At 38.2% G+C, this 22,192-nt stretch overlaps 1 protein-coding gene and 1 long non-coding RNA gene across 3 annotated transcripts in view; one reads left to right on the top strand and one right to left on the bottom strand.

Moving 5' to 3' along the window:
* LOC133261955 (uncharacterized) overlaps positions 1–9,467 on the top strand; it is a 50,669-nt gene extending 41,202 nt beyond the window's left edge. The window contains exon 2 of the long non-coding RNA XR_009741181.1: positions 9,357–9,467. This is a non-coding gene — a long non-coding RNA (uncharacterized LOC133261955). The remainder of the gene's footprint in view (positions 1–9,356) is intronic.
* The window catches only part of SBF2 (SET binding factor 2), a 499,008-nt gene that overhangs the window by 24,242 nt on the left and 452,574 nt on the right, over positions 1–22,192 (bottom strand). For both annotated transcript variants that reach the window (XM_061440817.1, XM_061440818.1), the window contains 4 exons: positions 17,840–18,024; positions 12,669–12,845; positions 10,389–10,490; positions 9,504–9,689 (listed from right to left, as the gene is read on the bottom strand). In XM_061440817.1, coding sequence (XP_061296801.1) covers positions 9,504–9,689; positions 10,389–10,490; positions 12,669–12,845; positions 17,840–18,024 — 650 coding nt within the window. The remainder of the gene's footprint in view (positions 1–9,503; positions 9,690–10,388; positions 10,491–12,668; positions 12,846–17,839; positions 18,025–22,192) is intronic.

Raw genomic sequence — 22,192 nt, 5'->3', positions numbered from 1 at the left:
GGAGCAGGAGACAGGAGAAGATCAAGAAAATTCTGAAAGATGGAAAATTTAAGAATAGCAGAAAATGACAGAAGATAAGAAGCTATACTAGAATGCCTGTAGGATGAAAATGATTTGAAAAGTAAGAGTTTGCTCTGTAAACCCAAAAAGTCTCAGAAGCCCAAGTGCTATAAAGGGGTAAGTGTTACCCCCTTTATGGGGTTGCTCAGTCGTGTTGGACTCTTTGCTACCCCATGGATTGTAGCTCACGAGGCTCCTTTTTCCACGGAATTCTCCAGGCAAGAATACTGGAGAGGGTTGTCATTCCCTTCTCCAGGAGATCTTCCTGATCCAGGGACTGAACCCGGGTCTCCTGCATTGCAGGCAGATTCTTACTGTCTGAGCCACCAGGAAAGCCCATAAAGGGGTGAAATCGGGGCTAAAAATAAGAACAGTTGTAAGTCTAGAGAGGCAGTGCCAAGACTTCCAGGGTCCTTTCCTACCCCATGAAGTCATGTGACTACCTTCTTGCAGGCAAGAGACTAAAGGTTTGTTGTCTTGAAAAACCAAACTTGGTAAGTTCTGGACTTGGGGACACCTGTGCACAAGTATATTAATGATGAGACTGACAATGTATGGAAAAAGTAAAAACCTGCATACTTCACTGGGATTTCCCTGGGCCTATTTCCTGCCGAACTTCCAGAAAGCAGGCAACCAGCTTTATAAGATTGCTCTGGGTATCACACTGGCAAGTTTTTCTTTAGAGAAACTAGAGAGCAGTTGTCTTTTTTTAGAACTCCAGTTTACTGACAGGTTGGAGTTACTATTTAAAATATTTTTTTTTCAGGTTCATTGAAGTACACTTTAAATATAGTAAAATTTTCCTATTTTAAGCATACAGGTTGACTCGTTTTGGTCACACGTTTGTGTAATTGTGGTGGTGTAACTGCCACCACGATGAGGATGCAGAATAGTTCCCTCACCCTCTGAAGCTTGCTCATGCCCTTTGGGAGCTGACTCCCTGCCCTGACCGCCGGTTCCAGGCGACCACCGATCTATTTTTCAACCACTATTTTGCCTTTTGTAGGATATCCTCTAAGCATAAGAGTGTGTAGTCTGTAGTCTTTTTAACCTATTTTTCTCCCTGGTTTTAATGAGAAATAGTTGGTACACATCACTGTAAAGGTTTAAGGCACAGAGCGTGGTTGTCTGACTTACATACATCATGAAATGATCACCACAATGTATTTAGCTCACATCTACCATCTCAGACAGAGAAAATAAGAAAACCAAATTCTCCTTGTGATGAGATTTCTCTTTTTTCATGGACCATGCTTTTGACACGTCCATGTTGTATTATTTCATTCCCTTTGCTTGCTGATTAATATTCCACTGTAAGCATATACCAGACTCAGTTCATCTGTTCACCAGCTGATGGATAATGGTTTTTCATGATACCCTTTTATAGTCATACCTATTCTCTTCTCCCCACTATCTCCACACCCTCACAATCAATAATTAATCTCTATAATTTTGTCATTTTTGAAAATGTTATGCTAACGGAATCATAGTGTGTGACCATTTGAGACTGCTTACTCAACATCATGCTCTTGAGATCCATTCATATTGTTGCCTGTTATCAGCAGCTCAGCCCTTTTTATTGCTGAGCAGTATTCTGTGGTGTGGATGTACCATAGTCTGTTTAGCCATTTACCTATTTTAAGACATTTCGTCCCCTCTCCCCTGCAATTTCTGGCTATTATAAATAAAACTTCTATAACGATACTTTCATATTTGAGCTGAGTTTCCTATAAAAAGCATGTGTTAGGTCATGTTATGTTTAGACTGTCTCCATTTAATGCAATTATTGATGTGTTAAGGCTGAAGTCTGTCACTTTACATTTTGTCTTCAGTTCTATATTTTTTTTTCCTTTGTTTATTTTCCTGCCTTATATGGATTACTTGAACATTTTTTAGAATTCCATTTTGACTTATCTATAGTGTTTTTGAGAGTATATCCTTATATAGCTTTTGTAGTGGTTGTTCTAGATATTACACTACATATATTGTTATGGTCAACCAGTGTTGGTATTTTACCAGCTTCAGTTAAGTGTAGAAACCTTACTTGCCTTCACATCCCTTTGTGCTCCTCCATTTCCAGTTGTCTTAACTATTTCCTCTACCTATATTGGGAACATCAAATAGTGTTATAATTTTTGCTTCAAGAATAACTTAGGGAACTCAAGAGAAAAGTATATTGTGTTTCAGTTCAGTTCAGTCACTCAGTCGTGTCCGACTCTTTGCGACCCCATGAATTGCAGCACGCCAGGCCTCCCTGTCCATCACCAACCCCCAGAGTTCACTCAGACTCACATCCATTGAGTCAGTGATGCCATCCAGCCATCTCATCCTCCGTCGTCCCCTTCTCCTCCTGCCCCCAATCCCTCCCAGCATCAGAGTCTTTTCCAGTGAGTCAGCTCTTCGCATGAGGTGGCCAAAGCACTGGAGTTTCAGCTTCAGCATCATCCCCTCCAAAGAAATCCCAGGGCTGATCTTCAAAATGGACTGGTTGGATCTCCTTGAAGTCCAAGGGACTCTCAAGAGTCTTCTCCAACACCACAGTTCAAAAGCATCAATTCTTTACCCACATTTTACTTTCTGTTCTTTTTTCCTTCCTGATATCCCAAGATTCCTTCTTTTATCATTTATTTTCTACTTGAAAAATTTCCTTTAGCAATTTAGGTCAATGATCCATTTCAGGCAAATTTCTGTGAATGATGTAAGAATTCGGGGTTCATAGTTTTCTATACAGATATCCAGTTATTCCATTACCATTTGTTGAAATGTTTCCTTTCCCCATGTCTAAGTTTACAATTATGCTTTGGTGGTGGGGGTAGGGGAGAGCTGTCTTTAGAGTCTTAATCCCTTATTGTGGAAGCAGAAGTTAAATTTACTTATTTTATTTTTAAATATTTATTTGGCTGCATTGGGTCTTAGTTGTGGCATGTGGGATCTAGTTCCCCAACCAGGGATAGAACCCAGGCCCCCTGCATTGTGAATGCAGAGTTTTAGCCACTGGGCCACCAGGGAAGTCCCTAAACTTACTTATTTTAAACTTTATTTCATGCTGTGAAATCTGAGGATGTCACTTCAACATGTTGGAAAAAAGGAACCATTACAAACTTTCATTTTAGCTGAAAAAAATTAATTTTAGGATAAAAATGTGAAAACAAAAATATGGATATTTTCAAATGCCTATGGATAATATCTTAAAGAAGCTTATAAACAAACGGCCTATTCTCAGTGTAATTCTTATGTAAGAAAAGCTTGATGGGGGAATGCCCTGGTGGCTCAGTGGTTAGGACTCTGCACTGTCAGTGCTGAGGGCCTGGGTTCACCCCTGGTCAGGGGACTAAGATTCCTGCAAGCTGTGTAGTGTGGCCAAAAAAAAAAAAAAAAAACAACCCCCCAAAACTTGACATGGGTTCAGTTTAATTCTTATTTAAAAAAGTCTGCATGAGTGACTTTACCTGCCACTCCTCTCATTGAAGTATATTTTTAAAAAATATCCTTTTCCATTACGTTTTATCCTGGGAGACTGAATATAGTTTCCTGTGCTATATACGATAGGACTTTGTCATTTATTCATTCTAAATGTAATAGTTTGCACTGACCAATTCCAAACTCTCAATCTACCCTTCTTCCTCCCCACACCTTCCTTGCAACCGCAAGTTTTATTTCTATGACTGAGTCTATTTCTGTCTTGTAGATAAGCTCATTTGTGCCGTATTTCAGATTTCACACATAAGTGACACCACATGGTACCTGTCTTTCTCTTGCTGACATGCTTAGTATAATAATCTCTAGTTGCATCCATGTTGCTGTAAATGGCATTATTTCATTCTTTTTTATGGCTAAGTAGTATTTCATTGTATGTTATGTACCACATCTTTCAGATCAGATCAGTCGCTCAGTCGTGTCCGACTCTTTGCGACCCCATGAATCGCAGCACGCCAGGCCTCCCTGTCCATCACCAACTCCTATCCATTCACATTTAGGTTGTTTCCATGTCCTGGCTATTGTGGATTGTGCTGCTATGAATTTAGGGGTGCATGTATCTTCTTGAATTATAGTTTTGCCCAGGTATATGCCCAGGAGTGGGATTACTGATCATATGCTAATTCTGGTTTTAGGTTTCTGATGAACTTCCACATTGTTTCCACAGTGGCTGCACCAACGTGCACTTCCACCAACAGTGCAGGAAAGTCCCCTTTTCTCCACACCCTCGCCACCATTTGTCATTTGGGGACTTTAATGGTGGCTGGTGTGACGGGTGAAGGTGGTTATCTCATTTCAGTTTTGATTTGCATTTCTCTAATGATTAGCAATACTGAGCATCTTTTCATGTGCCTACTGGCCATCTGTATATCTTCTTTGAAGAAATATGTCTATTAAGGTCTTCTGCCCATTTTTCCATTGGGCTGTTTATTTTTGTTGTTGAGTCATATGAGCTGTTTGTATATTGTGGAGATTAAACCCTGTTGTTCACATCATTTGCAAATATTTTCTCCCATTCAGTAGGTTGCCCTCCCCCCTGCCTTTTTTTTTTTTTTATGGTTTCCTTTGCTGTGCAAAAGCTTGTAAGTTTGATTAGGTCGCATTTGTTTATTTTTATTTCTATTGACTTGAGAGACTGACCTAAGAAAACAACAGTACAGTTTATGTCAGAGAATGTTTTGTCAATGCTCTCTTCTAGGATTTTTATGGTGTTATGGTTAAATCTTTAAGCCATTTTGAGTTTATTTTTGTGTATGGTATAAGGGTGTGTTCTAACTCCACTGATTTACATGCAGCGTGCTTCCTTTGTCAAAGATTAACTGACGGTAGGTAGGTGTGTGGATTTATTCCTGGGCTCTCTATTCTATTCCATTGATCTATATGTCTGTTTTTGTACCAATATCACAATTTTGATTAATGTAGCTTTGTAGTATTATCTGAAATCTGGAACAGTTAGGCTTCCTACTTTGTCTTTTTCCCCTCAGAATTACTTTGGCAATTCTAGATCTTTTATGATTCCACACAAATTTTAGGATTACTTATTCTAGTTCTGTGAAAAATGTCATGGGTAATTTGATAGGGATTGTATTACTTTTGTAGATTGCTTTGAGTAGTACTGCCATTTAAACAATATTAATTCTTCCAATTCAAGAGCACAGGATAGCTTTCTATTTCTGTGAAGCCTCTTTAAATTTCCTTTATTAATATTTTACAGTTCTCAGTGTATAAGTCTTTCATCTCCTTTGTCTGGTTAATTCCTAGTATTTTTTTTTTTTTTTGAGGGGGTGCAGTTTAAAAAATTATTTTTTACACTACCTTTCTGATATTTATTGTTAGTGTAAAGAAATACAACCAATTTCTGAATGTTAGTCTTGTATCCTGCTACTTTGCTGAATTTATTAGATCTAGTAGTTTTTGTATGGTGTCTGTAGTGTTTTCTATACATAGTACCACATCATCTGCATATAGTGACAATTTTACCTCTTCCTTTCAATTTGGATACCTTTTATTTTTCTTGTGTGATTGCTGTGGCTAGGACTTCCAATACTACATTGAATAAGAGTGTGAGTGGGCATCCTTGTTCCAGATTTTAGCTTTTCACTGTTGAGTATTATATTGGCTATGGGTTTGTCATAAATAGCTTTTATTATGTTGTGATATGTCCACTGTAACTCACTTCAGTAAAAGTTTTTATCATGAATGGATGTTGAATTTTGCCAAATGGTTTCTCTGCATCTACTGAGATGATCATGTGGTTTTTGATTGTCTTTGTAATGTGATGCGTCACACTGATTTGCATATGTTGAACCATTTTTGTAAGCTTGGGATGAATCTCAAATGAAGAAGGTGTATCATCTTTTTTTCTCTGTGTTGTTGGATCCAGTTTGCTAACATTTGTTGAGAATTTCTACATCTATATTCACCAAAGATATTGGCCTGTAATTTTCTTTTTTAGTGGTATCAGGGTAACTAATGGTGGCTTCATATAATGTCTTTGGGACTGTTCCCTCCTCTTCAAACTTTTGTAAGAGTTTCAGAAGAAATCAGTATAAGTTTTTTGTATATTTGGTAGAATTCACCTTGTGAAGCCATCTTGTCCTAGACTTTTGTATGTAGGGAGTTTTTGTTTTTTTTTTAATTACAGGTTCTTTCACTTCTAGTGACCATTCTGTTCAAATTATCTATTTCTTCTTGATTCAATTTTGGTGAGTTTTATGCTTCTAGAGGGCTTCCCTGGTGGGTCTATGGTAAAGAATACAGGAGACACAGGTTTGATCCCTAGGTCAAAAAGATCTCCTGGAGAAGGAAGTGGCAACCCACTTCAATATTCTTGCCTGGGAAACCCCATGGACAGGGGAGCCTGGTGGGCTACAGTCCATGGGGTTGCAAAATAAGTCAGACAAGACTTAGTGACTAAAAACAACAACAATGTTTCTAGAAGTTGTTCATTTTTTTCTTAGCTTGTTAAATTTGTTGGCATATAATCGTTCATAGTATTCGCTTATGGTCTTTGTATTTCTGTGGTATCAGCTGAGATTTCTCCTTTTTCATTTCTTATTTTGTTTTTTTTGAGGGGTTTTCTCTCTTTTTGGTGAGCCAGGCCAGAAGTTTGTCGATTTTGTTTACCCTTTCAAAGAACCAGCACTTGGTTTTATTGATTTTTTTTCTATTGTGCTTTTTTAATCCCTACATGTTCTTTAAGTGTGAACACCACATTATGAAGACTGTGACTTTAATTGTTAAAGACACACATTTTTATATGCCAAAGACATTAAAAGACAGTTGCTTCATCTAGTATTCAAGTGAATAAACAGTGATATTATTTCAATGCAGGGGTAAAACTGATTGAGAGTACTTACTGAGACAACACAGACATCCAGTAAGGAGCCTTAAAAACCTTTCAAGTGATTTTTGACAGTATTATATTCAAGTTGGTTGTGAGTAATTCTTTATGACACAGAGCCACTGAAAGTTTCTGTCTGCTTTAAAGATTTTTGTAAAAGAGGATAACAGTATCATATCTGAGCATTCAGAAGATTTTACTAGCAATTGTACTTAGGATATCTGAGATGGTCCTGATGAAGGGTAACGAGGGCCTGAATAAGGCTGAACCAGGTGGTCATTCCAATTTTCATGTATTCATTCGTTGTACTTATGTACTGAGGGTGTACTACATTCCAGAGACTGAAATTATAATTAGATATTAGGGTTATGAAGACTAATATGATACAGACCCTGCTCCCAAGAATTCTCAGTAGAAGGCAATATGCATTTATTAATAGATGGATGCTAGTGTATAGATGCTATCAAGGAAGTCTGTAGATGGTTTGTTAGAATACAAAAGAAGAGGCCTCGAAAAGGTTCAAGGATTACCTAGAAAGAATCATGAAATGTAGTGCTGAGAACAGTGCCTGGCATAATAGTAAGTGGTCAAGAAGTATTAGCAATGACTGCAAGGGGGTGGGAGGCAGACAGGGAGGCAGGAAACAGCCTGGTGCACTCGGTTAGCATAGTAAGTGTGAGTTAAGTGTTTCATGAAGAACGTGTATGCCTTCACCTGTCCAGAAGTGAGAAGAGATGCCTGCACATCTCTTGGTCTCAGTTAAGTTTTCTGTTTCACAGACAATGGGCTTCACACTTCTCCTTCATCTATTTGCTGAAAGGAATCCAAATCAAAAGGCTAATATTCCAACAGGAAGCAAATAGATCATTTGCTACAAAGAGTTTAAAAGCATAAGCTCAACCTTGCGGCCAGCTTCTCCAGATGCTGCTCAAATCAATTAAAATTATCCAGTAGGTCTTTAAAAAGCTGTGGAGCAATCAAAAACACAACCTCCAGTGTGTGTGTATGCTGGGAATGGCATCCAGGTGGAGGTGGTGTACAAGTCACTGCTAATGTGTATGGAGTTTGTTTATCGGGTGATAAAACAATCTGAAATTGCTTGTGGTAGTTGTACAAGTCTATGAACATACTAAAAACTACTGAATTATACACTTTAAATAAATTTTTAAAAATATAAAGTGAATTGATAAAGCTGGTGAAGTGATTAATAGAATACAAATCAAAACACAACCATACATAAGATGACCTAGTTCCAAAACTGGTTCCTAAAAATATTTTTACTTTTCCTTTCAATACATACTTGAGGCCAAGGTATTTCAATTTCAAAGAGGTTCACCATTTTGACAAATATGTGTGACATGTCAAAACCCATTCACTGTTGATGAAACACAGCTGAAAGCACGAACCTTGTTCTTCCCAGGCCAATTTAGCCACTGGCGCCAACACCTTCAACCTGCAAACTCAGTGCCATCCAGTTCTCAAGCCCAATCCTGAGACGAAGGTAGGAGGGAGCCGAACATGCACATCTCCCTGTTCCACTGGATTTGACTGCATTACATACCTTTGTTTCTGTCTGGCTCTTTGATTAGTGATGATTATGTCACCCAGTGGAACTCAGCCATTGTTTTCAACCCCAGAGGCTTGCCTGGTCAGGCCCGAATTCTTTCTCAAGGGTTAGGCTCTACCTCTCCTAAATTCTCAGGCACGAGGTAGGGTTTTCCCCAACTGGGAAGATCACGTGTAGGATTTCAAGCCCCACCATCATCTAGAGATTTTTGCTATTCTACACTAGACCAGATCTTCTTAGAGAATAAGTCCAAGTTTGTTCCTCTTCTTGGTAGGTGGTAATTTAGAGTGCTGATCCCTTCACTTGGGGCTTCCCTGGTGGCTCAGTGGTAAAGAACCCACCTGCCATGCAGGAGATGTGGGTTTGATCCCCAGGTTGGGAAATCCCTGGAGAAGAAATTGGCAACCCACTCCAGTATTCTTGCCTGGGAAATCCCATGGACGGAGGAGCCTGGAAGGCTATCGTCCATGGGGTTGCAAAAGAGTAGGACATGACTTAGTGACTAAACAAGAATAACCCCTTCACTTGGGATCAAGCTCAACAACCAGCTCAGCTGTCTTAATTTCAGAAACCAACTAGTTTGAACTTCCCTGGCAGTTCAGTGATTAAGAATTCGCCTGCCAATGAACGGGACGTGGGTTTGATCCCTGGTCTGGGAAGATTCCACATGCTTCAGGGTAATGAAGCCTGTGTGCTGCAGTTACTGAGGCCCTAGCACTCTAGAACACAGGCTTGCAACACGAGAAGCCACTGCAATGAGAAGGCTGCTCGCCGTAACTAGAGAATAGCCCCTGCTTGTTGCAACCAGAGAAAGCCTGTGCAGCAATGAAAACCCAGCACAGCCATAAATAAATAAACAAAAACTAAAAAAGAAGAAACCAACTAGTTCTTTTTCTCTTCCATTTCCAGAAATCTACCGCTGAGATTTCTTCAGGTCTATGGCTGAGTCCATCAGAGTTGTGACATAAAGATGCCTGGCACAGCAATGCAATACTCAATAAATGCTACTTCTGTTCTTTCTTTCGTATCTAGTTGATTTAAACTTGCTCTACTTACCTGGTGTACACAATCTAAGAACTGTAGGAAGACCGGAGTGAAACCACTGCCCTGACAGCTGAGGGTCAAGCTGCTCCGCTGACTGAATTTATGACCAAAAGAGAGCCACTCTTTTTCGACCAGCATCCGGAAGCCTTCAAGCGTCCTATAAAAGGGATCACTGAGTAACTGAACCAGGGAGGTCACCTAGGGCACAAGCAGGTTGGATACTTCATTACTTTCAGTCCCGAAAAGTTCCTATTGCTAAGACAAAGCACTTCATTTTGATGACCGCTTACTCTACAAGCAAAGTATCTGGATGGCAAATTTGTTCACTAACCTGTCCAGGACAACTAACTGTATTAATTCTACAAGCTTTCCATTAAAAAGTAAGACTCATTCATTTTGGTTACATTTTTCTACAGAGAATTAAGAATTTAATCCTTGTCTGGCCAGTTTGCTGACTGTGGCTTTCTCCTAGGTTAATCAACAAGGTGAGAGGCTCAATTCAAACCTACACCTTCTGGGAGATGTAGACTAACGTTTTCCTGTGGATCATACTCATACTTTGGCGTGAGTAAAGAAGGGGCTAACAGAACCAGAGAAAGAACTGACAAAACGCAAGAAAGATGGTCTGTGAACTACACGGCTGGTCACGCTTGCATGGTACCTCTGAGGTGATGCTCTGTGGAGCCTGATGACCTGAGTCAGCGCGCTCAGGCTATGGAGGGCCTAGGAACTCCTGGCACAGAGCTTTTTGATGAATACCAGGCGGTGTTTAACAGAGTACCTTCTCTGCCCATAAACACATTAGTCATTATACAAAAGATTCACCTGCAGAATTTTAAAATAATTCAATTGAAATAGAAATATACAACCATCAGAAAATATGGTTTAATAATTTACTTGTGCAGTGATGTCCCAGCCTTCTTCCAAACACACCAAAACTGAGGAACCATTCTCAAGTACTTCTGAAACAACCACAGCCAGCTGCAGTATCCTATGAAGCTAAGAAAAAGGAACAGAGGCCACATTTAGACCAAGTGCTTTCTGAGCACCAAGGACAGACACACCTGCCATCAACCTTAGATAATCAAACAAGTTAGGGATAAAATACTTCAACAACAAAGAACCATATAAATTTTAAACAATTAAAACTCTTCATCAAAATTAAGATTAAACAATGACACAATTTAAAACAATGTGTTCAAGGGATACATAATGAAATAAATTGAGCTCCTAAGATTCCCCTCAAAGCCGAAGAGCTATTATAATTCTATGGAGTGGCAAAGACAGGTTTTAAGTGGCCCTTGCAATACAGTTATTGGATTTAAAATTTCTTATTATATGATGTAGTATGTTTTATCTCAGAGGGCTGCACAACTTTGTAAATATACTAAAAAGTATTTTTCACTTTTTTCATTTTAACTGAACTGTACACTTTTAAAATTTAAAAAACCTCATACTAGAGAAAATATCCATACCAAAAATCTTAGGAGAAAGAAAAATATTACAGAATATATATAAAATGCATCTCCCTAGAGAAATTATAAAAGATTTTGCTTCTATCAAATGTGAATCGTACACTTCAGTATTTGTACTGTGTATTAAATGAGAAGAAAACTTGCATTTGTGCTCAGCTTTTGAGGCAAGCCAACTGACTCAAAGTCCCTAATGAACAATTAGGTTGTGAGCAGAGCATATAGATCTCAAAACTAAATGTGTAACATTCTGATTTAAAAAAAATTTTTTAAGCCTCATGACATAATTTGGAGAATGAATCCAACTTGGAATTTAAACACCCCCACCAACATATTTTAAAGAGGTAGGCTATTTTAGAAACAGGAACAAGGCACGTGTCCCCTCCAGGAACGGGAAGCTCCTCACCCAAAAGTTCCTATAACACAACTATTAGCAGGCCTGAATTCTCCTGGGCTTAGTTAGCATTTGCTCTAAGATAACTTTTAAATTGCCAATATCCCAAGTGGGACAATGTTTTCCATTGTTTTTAGTCACTAATTTCTGATATGGATCCACCATGAAGTAAGGAGTAAAATGCAGAATAGCAGAAACAGATGGATAGGTTCAGTGGTGGGAACATTTTGGGGCTGGGGCTCATAGCTTAGGAACAGAAGGGAGTACTGATTGCTCAGCTTCCATGGCTACTTCAAAGTATCCTGAATTGCCTTAACAGTAATTAACACAGTCTCATACAGATTTATAGCTAAGTATATATGTGGTTGTTTTCCTGGAGTTTAAGTACCTTGAGAATAGTCACTGCCCTGGGTACTTACATCATTTTCTGGCTTTTTTTTTTTCCCCCTTTTTAGTCCCATGTACTTTTGGAAACAATCCATTTTCTTCCTCAAGCGAGGAAGGGGGGAAAAAAGAGGTCAGAGACTTGGAGGTTGATGTAGACAAGGGAGAGAGGGGATGTACACTCCTGTGGGGGGAGAAGGAGTAATGGACAAGCACGAGGGGCCTAAAGACAAGGCTGTACTGCAGAGAGGCTCTTGGCCAAATGTCTGCATCATTGTCTGAAACATGCATGTCATAAATACCGTTCTTTCTGTGGTTTGGAAGACATGTGGGTTATGTGCTGGCATACCTATTTCCTTAATTTCTCGATAGGAGTTCAATTGAAAACATCACAGGACTGACTTAGCTGAGGGAAGGATAAGTGGTTTTTCCTAAACCTTAAGAAGGCTTCAGGGCATCCAGTGTGCCTTTGATGGGCTGTTTGGGGGATGAATCCAAAATCCAGAGAGATGGAACAGGTAGAGACAAAAAGAAAGTGAGAAAGGAAAAGGCCCTTGGAGCCACATAGAAGTCACGTTCTGTCCTGGATTATCACCATTGACAATGACAGACCAGAAGCCTTATAAATACATGTTGATTAAATTTGTTACGTATCAAAAAGTTTCCACCTAAAAATAATCTTTCTTAGCATCCTATGGAGACCAAATTTCAGTAACAGAGAAAAACCCAGGATGAAGAATTCCAGCCCTGCACCTCCTGCATCACGTGGTGCCCTGGCACTGAAAGGCCTTTACAGAGGACACACGAGAAGGGGAGAGAGTGTCAGGGAGTGGGGAATACAATATCCTTTTCCTCAAATATCAATTTTGTATATCCCCTTGGGACTCTCTTTCCTTGAGTTAGAAAACAAGCTGCTCCAAATATTACCTGTGGGAACCACTCAGAGTCTCCCAGGGCTCTTAGGAAGGTCACTTCTGAGTCAGTAGGAATGGCACTTGGAACACAAGCCCTCATCAGCTTTTTGAAACTGGCTTTCACTTGTCGGATGTCATGATACTCAACAGGAACAAACTCACAATTTAAAGCAAATTCTAACTTGAAGTTCTGTGGATGAAGATGCAGAGAATTAAGCAGATGAAGTGTAACAGGTAAAAGAACAATGTTCTCAACAGGGAAATACTTAATAATATATAGTCAGTTGAGGCCAAGGAGCTGCAGGGGCTGCAATGGGTCAAGAAGGTCAATCTTATGTGGCTAATGCGTCAGTATTGCTGGCAAGAGATATTCAGTAAGATGTAGTGGTTTGACTTGACTTCTCACTCTGAAACTTGAAGAGGCTACTTGTAGACTGGAATTTATTTGCTGGAGCTTATAGCACCAAATAGAAGTCACTTAAAAAACCATGAGGACTTCCCTGGTGGCTCAGACGGTAAAGTGTCTGCCTACAATGTGGGAGACCCGGGTTTGATCCCTGGGTCAGGAAGATCCTCTGGAGAAGGAAATGGCAACCCACTCCAGTACTCTTGCCTGGAAGATCCCATGGACAGGGAAGCGTGACAAGCTACAGTCCACGGGGTCGCAAAGAGTCTAACACGACTGAGTGACTTTCACTTTCTTCTAAGGCCATGAACCTGGAAGTCTAAAGAGGAACCAATGATGCATGACTAATCCCAAACTGTAAACTAAATCTCCCTAAGATGTGCATTACAATTAAAAGGTAATATGCTATTGAGGCTCCAAAGCTCTACAACTTAAAGTTTATAGACATATACATTTGTTTCTTATTATGCAAGTACAACACAGCCACTGTGAAAATGAAAAAAACAGAGATAAACATGGAGAAGGAAATAGAACTCACTGTCTCACTGTCCTAAGACTACTAATATTGTAGTTATTCTTTTAAAGCCAATAATAAAAAAAATGATATACAGTAAAACATGAGAGGCTTTGTTGATTTCTAACTTTTGGACAATTTTTCCCACTCAATATGACATATATTTCAATCTATATTTATTTGAGTACTTTTACTCAAATAAAAATTCATGTGGAATTTTTGTACTTTTAATCCACATGGAGTTTTTCCAGGTGAGTTTTCAATATTAACTAAAGAACGCTAAATTGATGGCTCACTGTAATAGTTTATTCTGATAATCTAGTTGCCTACTTCTGAAAATTTAAAAGTTCTCCAGCTTCTTATGGCAAAGAATGAATGAATTTTCTCATGTTCTTTTCACTTTCTTCATATCCTGCCCAAATTACTCGAAACTGGATCATCTGTTTTCTGAAGACTGACTATACAATAACGTGAATGTGATTAGCACCACTAAAGTGTGTATGTTAAGACAGTAAATTTTATGTTATTTGTATTTTATCACAACTAAGCAAAATTGCTGCCAAAGATTACATATAGGGTCCATTTCATGTTTTATACTGGTTAGAGTGTTTTTAAAAGGCCTATAAAAGTTTCCAAATAAAAAGCAAAAATTCCCAAGTTTTTTTTTTTTCCTTTAAAGAGCATTTCCAACATATATTAAGAAAAAAAGTTTCTTTGTCTTAGTAATTCCATGTTTAGGGAGCTACCCTAAAGAAATAATCTAAAATGTAGGAAAAATCCTCTAGTGGATTGTATTGTATCTCAATAAAAAATAAAAATAAAAAAGCTGTATGCTACTGTGATTTTACATATAGATGATAAAGAAAAACAGAAAGGAACTCTTGTTCTCATACTGCTAGATTCTTTATCTCAAGTCATAACATGTTTCCATGTTGTATAATATAATAGACTTCATAATTATTTCAATCATTGGATAATTTTCCAAATTGTTGGATATTTTGGATTTATCATCTATGTGTAAAATTTCAGTCACATTGTCAAGTTTTTTTAACCTTTTTTTTTTTTGCTTTACTTTAAAAGTTATATACAATTCTAAACCTTTATTATAATCCAGATATATTTACCAAGATATTTGAACATTTATATTCCTGAGTAAGTTCCCTGTGCTGTACGGCAGGTCTTTTTTTGTTATCTATTTTTTAAACTTTTTATTGAAGTATACTAAATTGATTTACAATGGTGTGTTATATAAAGTACAAAAAAAACAACTTCTAATACATAAAAAATAGTTTATTTTTCAGGACAACTAGATTCTTTTCTATTTCCCATCTACACTTGAGGTAGGTATACTTACCTTAAGAGGCTTCCCTGGTGGCTCAGACCAGGGAAGATTAAATAATTAAATAATCTGCCTGCAATGCAGGAGACCCAGGTTTGATCCTTGGAGAAGGAAGGGAATGGCAACCCACTCCAGTATTCTTACTTGAAGAATTCCAAAGAGAGAGGAGCCTGGCGGGCTATAGTCCATGGGGTCACAAAGAGTTGGACATGACTGACAGAATAACACTTTCATACTTACCTTATAAAGCAGTAGTTATCAACCATAGTGTTGAGACACACTGTTAGATTATAAGGAATTTGTCACCAAGATATTAAAAGTATATGAATTAAAAATGGTAAATAAAGCCAATTCCAGATTATTTAGAGTAAGTCACTCTCACTTATTGGTTTCCTGTGTTTGCTTTTGCTGGGAGAAGAAGGTGTGGAGCTGTAACCAGGCAGCACTGTGCTGCCTAGACTGAGGCACACATCAAACGCATGCACCCAGTCTACAGACGGAGTTCAATAAAAACACGTGAATGGAACACACGAAAATGCTCATAACTAATGTGCCATAAATTATGTTTGGGATTATGGAATTATGCTTTTTAAATATAATATTGTATTGATGAAAGAGAGAAGGGAGGGAAGAAAGGAGGAAGGGTCTATTTGGCCAGTCTTTCTTACTTGTATATGCCTGATCACACAGCTTATCTGAAGACTGATGTGCAAAGGGAATGGTAGAGATGTGCATTCAGGAGACAAACCTTGGGGAGTGACTCAGATCATAAATAAATAAGCGGTGTGCTTAAGTGTGAGAAGTCTGTGCTCTGGGAAAGACACTGGTGTCAAAGAGGCTGTGCAGGCCTCCCTGGGCTACTGTTGAAAAGTGTCCCAGTTATTTTCTGGACATAAGATTACCTGCTGTATCAGAAGACACATGTGCATATTTAAAAACTGAACATTACCCAGCAGTTTCATTCTACCCTAAAGCCTGGAGACTAAGTGACTACAGCAGTCCAGGCAGCGGGAGAAGTGCCAGCCAGATTGCCACAGAGGAGCTGACTCAGGCTCTGGCGTCCTTTGGACCAAGCCTGAGGGATCCTGCTCGCAGCCTCCATTCTTCAGTTCAACTGAAGGTCTGCCTAGATTGTCCAGTGCTCACTGCAGCCCTGGACTAAACTTGAGAGGATTTCTTAATTAACAAGCACTTTTTATTTCCCACACACCTGTCAGTAATGATGAAATTTATTTTGTAATGTGTGAATTGCAAAACATTAAATCCAGAAGAATTAATGTTGCTTTTGGAGATAGAGACTGTCTTTACAATTTAGAGGACTTGAGCACAGTGAAGCTCTTTAGCATAATAACTGAAAAGTAAGAATAAAGTTGATTAGCAGCTAATTAATATTTTACATTTTCTGACATGTCTTAGAGGACATGTGTCTCTGTATATAGCCTTGAGGAATCTTAAAAAATGTAACCTAAGAAGTACAACCTTGGCCTTCCCTTGCTTCCATATGCAGTGCCATACTCCTCTTTCCACTCTTCTTCCTTCCTATGCTTTATCAATAGGTTTACAAAGAACAGAAACATCTGTTTTGCCATGGGCACAGATTCTGGAAGCTGAACTGAGAGAGTGGAAAACCACAGCCTGAATAGACTTCTTTCTTCTTTTTTTAAATGTATACTCCCTAATAGTCTTGATGTTTACGCTGATTTTCAAAATGATTATGTACTACAAGTTCTTTACCCATTAACAATAAAGAATATAATAAAGAATAATTAATAAATAAAGAATAATTAACAATAAAGAATATTACTCAGCCACTAAAAGGAACAAAATTGGGTCATTTGTAGTGATGTGGATGAACCCAGACTCTGTCATACAGTGCGAAGTAAGTCAGAAAGAGTAAAATATTGTATATTAATGCATATATATCCATCTAGAAAATGTTTCTGAAGAACCTGTTTGCAGGAGAGGAATAGAGACAGACATAGAGAATGGGCTTGTGGACACAGCGGGGAAGGAGAAGGAGGATGAATTGAGAGAGGAGGATCGACATATATACACTACCACGTGAAAAACAGCTAGCTAGCGGGAAGCTGTGTGTAATGGGGACATCAGCGTGGTGCTCTATGGTGACCTAGAGGGGCGGAGGGAGGCTCAAGAGGGAAAGAATATGTATATGCTTATATCTGATTCATGGTGTTGTACAGCAGAAACTAACTCAACATTGTAAAGCAATTATCCTCCAATTAAAAATATCCTATGATAAACCATAATGGAAAAGAATATTAAAAAAAGAATGTATATATGTATGTGCTAAGCTTAGTGGCTCAGTCATGTTTGACTCTTTATGACCCTGTGGACTGTAGCCTGCCAGGCTCCACTGTCCATGGGGCTTCTCCAGGCAAGAATACTGCAGTGGGTTGCCATGCCCTCCAGGGGATCCTCCCAACCTAGGGATTGAACCTGGGTCTCCTGCATTGCAGGTGGATTCTATATCATCTGAGTCACCAGGGAAGCCCCAAGCAATTATCCTCCAATTTAAAAAAGTATCTTATGATAAACCATAATGGAAAAGAATATTAAAAAAAGAATGTATACATTATGTGTAACCAAATTACTTTGCTGTAAAATAGGAGTTAACAACATTGTAATCAACTATACTTCAATAAAAGAAAAAAGAAAATGATTATAAACACTTTTTTCACGGGTAAAATATGCATGTGTGTATATGCATATATATCTCCTACTTAAGTACAGGCAGACATACATATGTAAACATATTCATGAGCTAATTTTTTTGAGATTATTAACTCTAGGTTAAGAATCCAAGCTGGAAAAAAAAAAATTCTAGGAAAATTGGTTTATGAAATGAGTTTTAGAAGCTGCCTTCCTGTATCCATGAAGTTTCTAAGTGAGAAAAACAAATCTTACCCTTAGCTGTGACTTCTCACCAAATATGTAAAGGGTTGCTTGACGTTTCAAGAGCTGGTTTTGCAGGTAAGTGCTGTTACTGAAGGAGGTCGAGTGATCCTTGCCTGCCAGCCGGGCGCCAACATCAATGAAGGATGTTGGAGAGCTGATCAGGCGAGTGCTAGAGCGAAGACTTGCCCAAACACCTTCACAAAAGTTAAAACAGTTGAGTGAGATAATCTGATGTGAGAATGCCATTGGATAGGGAAAAAGATGCATGCTCTGCGGGTACGGTTTTAGAGGTAATAGCAAATTAATTCATCTAAGTAATCACATATCATATTGGTCATCTGCATCATATAAGCATTATTCAACACAGCGTTTCAAAAATCATTTGGCTCAGAGGAATCTAAGAAATCACCCAGGTCAATTCTATTTTTGCATACTGATGTAAATTCAGTATTTACATACTGAGATCATAAATAGAGTACACTGACTCTAGGAAAAAAAAATGTGGGCAGGAGGCAATAATGATGCCTAGGGAAGAGAACATGGAAGTAAATTCCTCATGGCTTCAAGAAAGAAGTAAGAAACATTCTTCTGCTTTAGTCAGTTCAGTAAGAATTCCACATTAAGAAATAAATCAGAGCTTTACTAAACCCACTAAAATTTGAGGCTGGATTTAGAATTAATATTTGCACATCATGCCAAAATGATGTAATTTTAAGTCAGTAAAGATTATATTTTTATCTTTTTTTCCCCAGTATCCAGGAAAAACAGTGAAAAGTTATAAATTTAGTAATGTGCATTTCACTCTTAGGAGGCTTTATTTAAGAGGGACAGTTTTAAATAAAGGGGCAGATGTCTTCAAGGGAAAGATGAAGCTAAGCTATAGGAAGAATCTCGTAAGTTGACCTTAATTAATTAGAAAAATCAAGCATTTTATATGCAAGTTAGACTATCAAATATTAAATATTTAAACACAAAGGGATATAATACAGCTCGAATTTTACAGAGGTCCTTAGAAATGCCCATAGACTGTGGTGTCAGGCTGGTGATGGAGTCACAGGGGTACACAGCACTGCTACTGCTTCCCTAAAGAGCTTTCTTTAGATTTGGAAAGGCTCTTTGAGAAGCTTTAATCTTTGACAAATATTAAATCAAGCCATGTTTCTAGGTGACCAGAAGTCACCATGATAATGTCACATCTGTTTCTCTCTTTATAAGCATCTATAGGGTCAGAAAGACCAGTTCTCAAGAAAAGGTTTCATAATTTCTGCTTAATATGCATGAACCTATTACAACCTATAAGGTTTCTTAGATACTATGGCAAGTGTTAATTTTTTTGTAAATGAAGTCACAGAGGAAATTCAGAATGTGAATGAGAATAAAGAATACAATTTGACAAACGAATGTGAAAAAAGTCACTTGTAACACATATGCCTTCATATGAAGATGGTTAAAAACAGTGATACATCATGACAAATAATACAGTACCTTGATTATGGACTCTTCCCTTAGCTGAAGATTTGGGATTGGACTGAGTAAAACATTTATCTCTGTACCCATGCACTGGTAGGTAAGATTAAAGAAGGAAGGAGGAATGAAATGTACATAGCAGCAAACATCAGAGCAAATTGCATAAGAGAAGAACAGGTTAATTTTAAAAATTAAATTAACAATAGGGAAAATGTAAATATAATAAAAGCAGAAGATTTGATTAACAAATAAAAAGCTTATTTGATTAACAAATAAACAGTCACACAAAAAGATGAACTGACTGTCTGTTAAATGAAATTTCAGCACTTGTTTATAAATATTATAAGCACAATGAAATGGACAGCACAGCAAAGAGTGCCACTAAAAAATTATGCCAAATGGAATAGGCATTTGAGAGGTTGTCCCTTGGTGAGAAACAAATTTTTATAATAAAATTAAGGAATTTGGGGAGGGGGTGAATGTTAGGAATACATTGGTCCTGGTACTTAATGAGGCTGACTGATTTGCAAATAAGATTTGCTATATAACACGTTTATTCTTTGAGCAAGGGCATCATATGAGGAATGAAGCTCTACCAACCATTTGGAATAACAAAGGGCATGTTTTCGCAGTAGAGCAGTAAGCATTGCCACACTATCTTCTTTTTTCTCTTTTCACTTGGAAATTCCATTTATTTTCCATAAGCTGATAGTTATGCACAGCAAAAACTTATGATCCTGTGACAATACCCAATGCCACAAAAAATATAGCTTGTGATGGCTGACGTAATGGCTTCTCCTAAAATCCCTACTTGCACCAAAATGACAGGTAGTATCAAAGATAATACTTTTGTAATTTGAGTAATTTTTTTTTTCTGACAGAAAGTGCTTTGTGACTGTGGCAAACTTAACCTGGTAATAACAAACACGGTGAGAAGTCAGTCACAGTTACATTCTTTCCTGAGCAAAAGAACTGCTCAAGTCACTTAAGGAAAAGGATTCTGTTCTTATTAAGGACTGAAAACATCAATGGCAGGATAATTAAGCTATCTATTTCAAAACTGCATAAAATATGACATAATTTGATAAAAGTCATCAGACATGATCTTTCATTTCTGCCTCACTCCTTTGGAAACAGGAAACGAAGGGCACTGATGCTTTCAGTAGCCAGAAGAAGTCAGAAAGCTCAGGCTGCAGAGGTGCTGGCTGATGGTACACAGAAAATGCTACTACAAGACAGAACAAAGAGCTGAAAAAGGCACAGGGCTCCCAGAAAGGAGCCTACCAGTCTCCTTTCTGTCAAGGCTCTGAACTTTCGTACTGAAATACAGATCAGTAAATGCTTGCTTACAGTGATGCCTGAGTGCTTGGGTCCCTGATTTTGAGATATTGTTCTCTAAATATATCATTTTCTTACGCTAGTCCCTCAGCCTAGAATGACCTCTCCCATTTCTTTGCCTGACAAACTCCTTATTCCTTAAGATCCAGAAACAATGTAAACTCTGAAAACCATTCCTGACTGTCCCTAGAGTCGTAGAGAGCTCTATTTGAACTCTGATCCCATAGCACACTGATTATTTGCACATCTTATTTTACTGATTGTGTGTTACAAAGGGCAGAGACCTAATCACATTTAGTCTTTGCTGTTGCTGGCTGTGCCATGCGTCTTGCGGGATCTTAGTTTCCCAATCAGGGATTGAACCTGGGCTCTCAGCAGTGGAAGCACAGAGTCCCAGCCACTGGACTGTCAGGGAATTCCCCACAAATAGTCTTATCTCCATGCCGAGAGCCTGAAATGTAGGTACTGCAAACATTTGCTGATTACTTTCTTTTTGAAAATTGATACATGTGAGCTGTTGTGGTTTTCTACTATATCCTGAACTCAGTTATTTGCCCTGAAAGAATAAAAGGGGTATTAAATTGTAAAATAATGAAGTATTTTCTCAAACAGAGCCTCATTAATGAAAAACTGCCATGTATTTATCGCTGAGCAGAAAGTCAGCAATGAGAAAACAGCCTGCACTGCCATGGGGCCAGTGTGGGGCTTAGACAACTGCAGTCCACGTGGCGGTCGTGTCACCCAAAGGTGTGACGCTGCTTCACTGCTGGTGAGGCCCACTTATCGTTCTAAGGGATTTTCAGGTGTCAAATACGTGTCCTGAGCATGTTAACACCAACCTGGAGGTGTGTGTTTCCAAACTGCAGAGTCCTCCTTAGTGGTTTGTGAAATGATTTTAGAAGGTCAAACTGTATTTTTAAAGAAGTGAAACAGATTAGAACAGAAAAAAGGTATGTGCGCTGCTTGTGGTATATAGATGAATATTGTTTTGTGAAACTTTCATTATAGTCTATATACATTTTGCATACATATACAAAGGTATATGTATACATACGGTAAGAAATACATTTTATATCCGTAAGTCGTGATCAAAAAAATTTCAAAGTTACTGGTCTAGGCTGAAGGCACATTTCCTTTATCTGCTTGCCTTTTGCCAGTGAGGAGCAACCAGACTTAAGGCAATTTACATTCAAATATAGACTTCCCTCCCATTTCAGTGGAGTATGAAGCAACGATAATGACAATAACTTCAATAATAATAATGGAACTGACATTCACTGAGCTCCTATTAATAATGAGCCAGTTACTAAGTTAAGCGCTTTACATATATTTCATTCTTTCCTTATAACCACTTGAAAGCGAAAATATTAATTATCATCTCCATTTTACAGATGAGGACACTGAAAATGAAGAGGTTTCCTAAGTTGCTTACTATCATACATTAAGTGTTAGGACCGCAGTTTGAGTCTGAATGTAACTGAACTGAACTCTTAGTGTCTTGTTACCTAAGCAACCATGTGGCCCTGGATCTGTCCAGAAGAGTCTGGATAAAGAGAT

Source organism: Bos javanicus, chromosome 15, assembly GCF_032452875.1.
Source record: "Bos javanicus breed banteng chromosome 15, ARS-OSU_banteng_1.0, whole genome shotgun sequence".
Classification (NCBI taxonomy): Eukaryota; Metazoa; Chordata; class Mammalia; order Artiodactyla; family Bovidae; genus Bos; species Bos javanicus.
Note: the sequence above shows the minus strand (reverse complement) of the source record. Positions and strands in the feature narration are given on the sequence as shown.